Source organism: Penaeus japonicus, unplaced genomic scaffold (assembly GCF_977035675.1).
Source record: "Penaeus japonicus unplaced genomic scaffold, GWHDUDI00000001_assembly GWHDUDI00000026, whole genome shotgun sequence".
Lineage (NCBI taxonomy): Eukaryota > Metazoa > Arthropoda > Malacostraca > Decapoda > Penaeidae > Penaeus > Penaeus japonicus.
The window spans coordinates 30547560-30552559 of NW_028234428.1; the positions used below are offsets into that span (position 1 = coordinate 30547560).

Sequence of the window (5000 nt, forward strand, 5' to 3'; positions counted from 1 at the left end):
CCACCAGCAACGCGACCAACATGGCAACCCACAACCTTAAGACTTTTTCTCCATGACATTTTTTTTAATTTTTTTTGGGACAAGATTTTATAATTCTGAACAACTTACGAGAAGCTCCTCCTTAGGCACCCCTCTACGCTCCTCCTGGGAGATCTGCAGCACAACCACGGTTAGTCACACAGGCACACTCACTGGCTGAAGGGTTACTACGGTACACAGCCCATGATAAGGTCGTTTACATCTTGTTATAGTGGCCATCAAATTTTAAAAAAAGATAATAATAATAATAATGATAACAAAAACTATTATAATAAATATAAAAGTGGAACTGAAACTTGATGAATATGCTTTGATCTCATTACCATGTTTTTTATTTCAAATTAAAACTTACGTTCCTCTCTAATTCAATAAAAATCAAAACTAAAAATATTAAAACAAAATTTATAAACAGCAGCAAAATAAAGAAAAAAAAAAAAGAAAAAAATACCAAGAGAATAAAACTAAATTACTTTTCTTTTAATTTAGAAACTAGAGAAATAAAAGAAGTAAAAATTCTGGCCAATACAACAGGACTCTTCTGCTTACACTCCGGGGGTTACTACGGCAACCTTATCTCGTCTCTCTATCGCTGTTACTCAAAAGAGGAGAGCTGAGAGGGCAGTGGACCCCCTCCCCCCCCCTTGGCAACGTCCTATGGTTAATTAATCACTTGCATATTACATTCCAAGTAAGGTGGGGGGAACAGGGGGGATAACTTACTTATTACTACAAAAAACAAAAAAAATGAAGGAAATGTTCAAAAAAATATAAGTAATGAAAGATTTACAAAAAAAAAAAAAATTATGAATTAATATAAGTAGTATAGTCTTTAGAGGTTGATTTAGCAAGCCATCATGCAGTGAGGCTAAAAAATTATGATGGAATTCATTAACCAATAACTGAAGTCTTCATTATTTACAATACAAAATTATAATGTATATATATATATATATATATATATATATATATATATATATTATATATATATATATATATATATAATATATATATATATATATATATATATATATATATATATATATATATATATGCATATATGTATATATAAATGTACATATATGAATGTATATATGTATGTATATATGTATGTGTATGTGTGTGTATGTATGTATGTATGTATGTATGTATGGATGGATGTATGTATGTATGTATGTATATATATAAATATTTTATGTATATATATATATATATATATATATATATATATATATATATATATATATATATATATATATATATATGTAAATGTAAATATAAATATAAATGTAAATGTAAATGTTATTGTAACTGTAAATGAAACTGTAACTGTAAATGTAAATGGAAATGTAAAGGTAAATATAAATATAAATGTAAATAAAACTGTTATTGTAACTGTAAATGAAACTGTAACTGTAAATGTAAATGGAAATGTAAAGGTAAATATAAATATAAATGTGTGTATATGTATGTGTGTATATGTGTGTATATGTATATGTGTATATATGTATATATGTATATGTATAATATATATAATATATATAATATACATAATATATATAATATACATAATATATATAATATACATAATATATATATAATATACATAATATATATATACATATATACATATATACATATAAATGTATGTGTATGTATATATATATATATATATATATATATATATATATATATATATATATATGATATATCTATATATATATATATATAATATATATATATATAATATATATATAATATATATAATATATATATATATATATATATATATATATATATATATATATATATATATATAATATATATATATATATATTATATATATATATATAATATATATAAAATATATATATATATATATATATATATATATACATATATATATATATATATACATATATATATTCATATATATTCATATATATACATATATATACATATATATACATATAGATATATATATATATATATATATATATATATATATATGTACATATATATGTATACATCATTTTTCACATATATAAATACATATACATAAGAGCATATACATATATATGAACTCATATCTATGAATATATATATACAAATTTATACTAATACATATGGATATATACATATACATATACAAATAGAAATGGAAATAAAAATACATATAAATATACATATGCATATACTTATGCATACAGAAAGGACTATAAAGAGACTAGGTACGTGAATCAATGGCAATATAAAAAATAAAAACTTTTAAGACCAAATATCCAAATGATATAAACAATGGACCTGGTAAATAATGATTAATACACAAATGACTTCTAGCATTATGCATACTATGTTTCAAGTCATAATCATGCGTTTCATATTGCAATTCGTAAATTAATCAACAATGAGGGCTCAAGCTATGATAAACTTCACACAATAACAAGTAGTTGCATCGTGCTCTATCACTGGTCGGCCAAACATTAATTCAACTAAAAGAAAAAGTAAAAAACAAAAAATAAAAAACAAGAGAGAAAACATAAATAAAAATTCTAGCCACAACAACAGCAGCAGTCAACTAGCCAAGCATAGAGCCAGTTCGTCGCTAGAGTGCAGTGTATATAGTGTGTCTTTATATACTTGCTTGACACGAGATACTTGTATCTCCATATATCTACCTGGTTCTGACAAAGTAAGGCTAGGTTGTTGAGTTGCTTGGCCACATCAGGGTGGTCGCGGCCTAAGACCTTCTCGCGGATCTCCAAAGCTCGCTTGCACAGGGGCTCGGCCTCCTTGTACTTGCCTCGCTTCCCATATAACACCTGTGGAGTGGGTGGGAATGTTCATTGTAGTGAAGATTACATAATACATTAAAAATAAAACATTTTAAGCACCATACATTACATACTTTAGCTTTGGTATAACTTTATTTGCACACCCACAGAAACAGAAACAGAAACAGAAACAGAAACAGAAACAGAAACAAACAGACACAGACACACATGCACACTCACTCACATACAAACACACACACGCAGAAAGAAGTGAGGAAGGTCCAACTCACGGCTAGGTTATTGAGGGTGGCTGCGACTGCAGGGTGGTTCTCCCCCAAGGTCTTCTCCCGGATGGCAAGGGCATCATTCAGGAGGTTCGCTGCTTCTTTGTATTTATTCTGGTCCCTGTAAAGATGATGTGAAATCTTTAAAATGCATATCAATTTCTTAATTTTAATCTAAGTGAAATGGATTTTAAATCACTTCTAATATGGATTACACAAAAAGGAATTTCTTTTTTTCTTCTCATGCCGGCCCACATTCTATTTCACATTAAACATCATCCAACCCCATTCAACAACCCGAAAAGGTCGAGAACTGAAAGAGATACATATCCCATCTCCCTTGTGGTTACCTGTAGACGAGGGCCAGAATATTGAGCATAGTTGCCACATCAGGATGGTCATGTCCGGAGGTCTTCTCGAGGTCCTCCAGTGCTTGTTTGCATAGAGGAACTGCCACCTCGTAGCTGAAAAGGGATGTACTTGTGTATATTACATATCCTGTGAAAGTTTATACAAGAATCCTTTAAAACAACAAATATGGAAAAAGGCTTACACCTACATATCATAATAAATGATATATTGAAATCCCTTCTTTTGCACACTGTACCCAGAGTCACTAACAGCAACCTCCCTCATCACCTGCTTACACATACACTGGGATATGAAGTACAAGGGAGCGAGTTATGAGGGGGTTTAATCTAAAAAGGGTCAGTCACTATTACGAAGTTCTGAACAAGGTCTGTCACTGTAACAAGGTTTAGACTCTGTTGTCAAAATTTAATATAGTCAAGTAGTAACAAGGTTTTGTGCAGGATGTATCATTAGAGCAAATTTTCAGCTGACTATATTCAGTAATTCAGATTTCCCAGAAGGCTATCAGCAAAATAAGTCATTCTGGAATGGAGTCCCAGCGGTAGAGACCTATTGTTGGAGTTAGAGAAGCTAGCTGAATATGAAGGCTAATATTGACCAAAAGCAGTGAGGTATTTCTGACATCATACCACTGGTTTAGAATAAGGTGTCGCATGAAAGCATATGTTTTTTTTTTTTTTTTTTTTTTCTGTATATGTAGTGCACAAGGGAGCAAAGAGCCTGTGAAAACAATCATAATGTCTATAGGTAATAAATACTGACAATATCTTTATCGTCCCTATACAGTTTCAAGTTAGGTACATGCATATAAAGAAGGGTTCAACATTAGTTTACTAAAAATGAAAGTATTACACAAACTCAGGAAAAGCTGAACATTGAGAGAATATGAATATATATCCATCCACATACACACATCTCTCACCCCTAATGCAAAGTTGCACACAGACTTACCGTCCCTGTGAGGCATATTGGATTACTAGATTGTGCAAAGTACGAAGACGAGCTGGTATTTCATAACCAGCATTCACCTGCTGTGCGAACTGGGACGGTGGAGTTGGGGACATAGCAGCTGTTGAAAATATATCCAATTATTATATATCAAATTGGGTTTAATACTAAAAAAAAAATATTCATATATATATATATATATATATATATATATATATATATATATATATATATATATATATATATATATATATATATAAACTAATCTACTTAAAAAAAAAGATAAAGGTTTAACAAAATTCCAATCCACAAATTTTGTATCTCTTGTTTATGTATTCTAATACAAAATTTGTAGTGAAAACCCAACACACAATTATCATATACGGAGAAAGAGAATAAAATGTTACAAAAAAGAGAGGGTCATGATTAAATTATCAAATACTTTCTGGCCCTGTCTCTTGCGACCTCAATCTCTACTACTTTAGATACATTCATACATTCTACATCTAACATCCTACTACAGCCCATCAAACAACTCCATTCTAAAAGAGTAATCCCCACAAACACAACACACACGCAAACACAC

At 29.4% G+C, this 5000-nt stretch overlaps 1 protein-coding gene across 32 annotated transcripts in view; it reads right to left on the bottom strand.

Moving 5' to 3' along the window:
* Klc (kinesin light chain) overlaps positions 1-5000 on the bottom strand; it is a 155572-nt gene that overhangs the window by 29710 nt on the left and 120862 nt on the right. For 16 of the 32 annotated variants that reach the window (XR_015192339.1, XR_015192337.1, XR_015192340.1 and 13 more), the window contains 5 exons: positions 4418-4535; positions 3445-3558; positions 3101-3215; positions 2715-2858; positions 109-153 (listed from right to left, as the gene is read on the bottom strand). Coding sequence is in view for 24 of the 32 variants with exons in the window: in XM_086552281.1 (XP_086408407.1) it covers positions 109-153; positions 2715-2858; positions 3101-3215; positions 3445-3558; positions 4418-4535 (536 nt within the window). In the remaining 8 variants the exon portion in view is untranslated. The remainder of the gene's footprint in view (positions 1-108; positions 154-2714; positions 2859-3100; positions 3216-3444; positions 3559-4417; positions 4536-5000) is intronic. The other 16 variants (XR_015192344.1, XR_015192338.1, XR_015192343.1 and 13 more) reach the window with 1 other exon arrangement.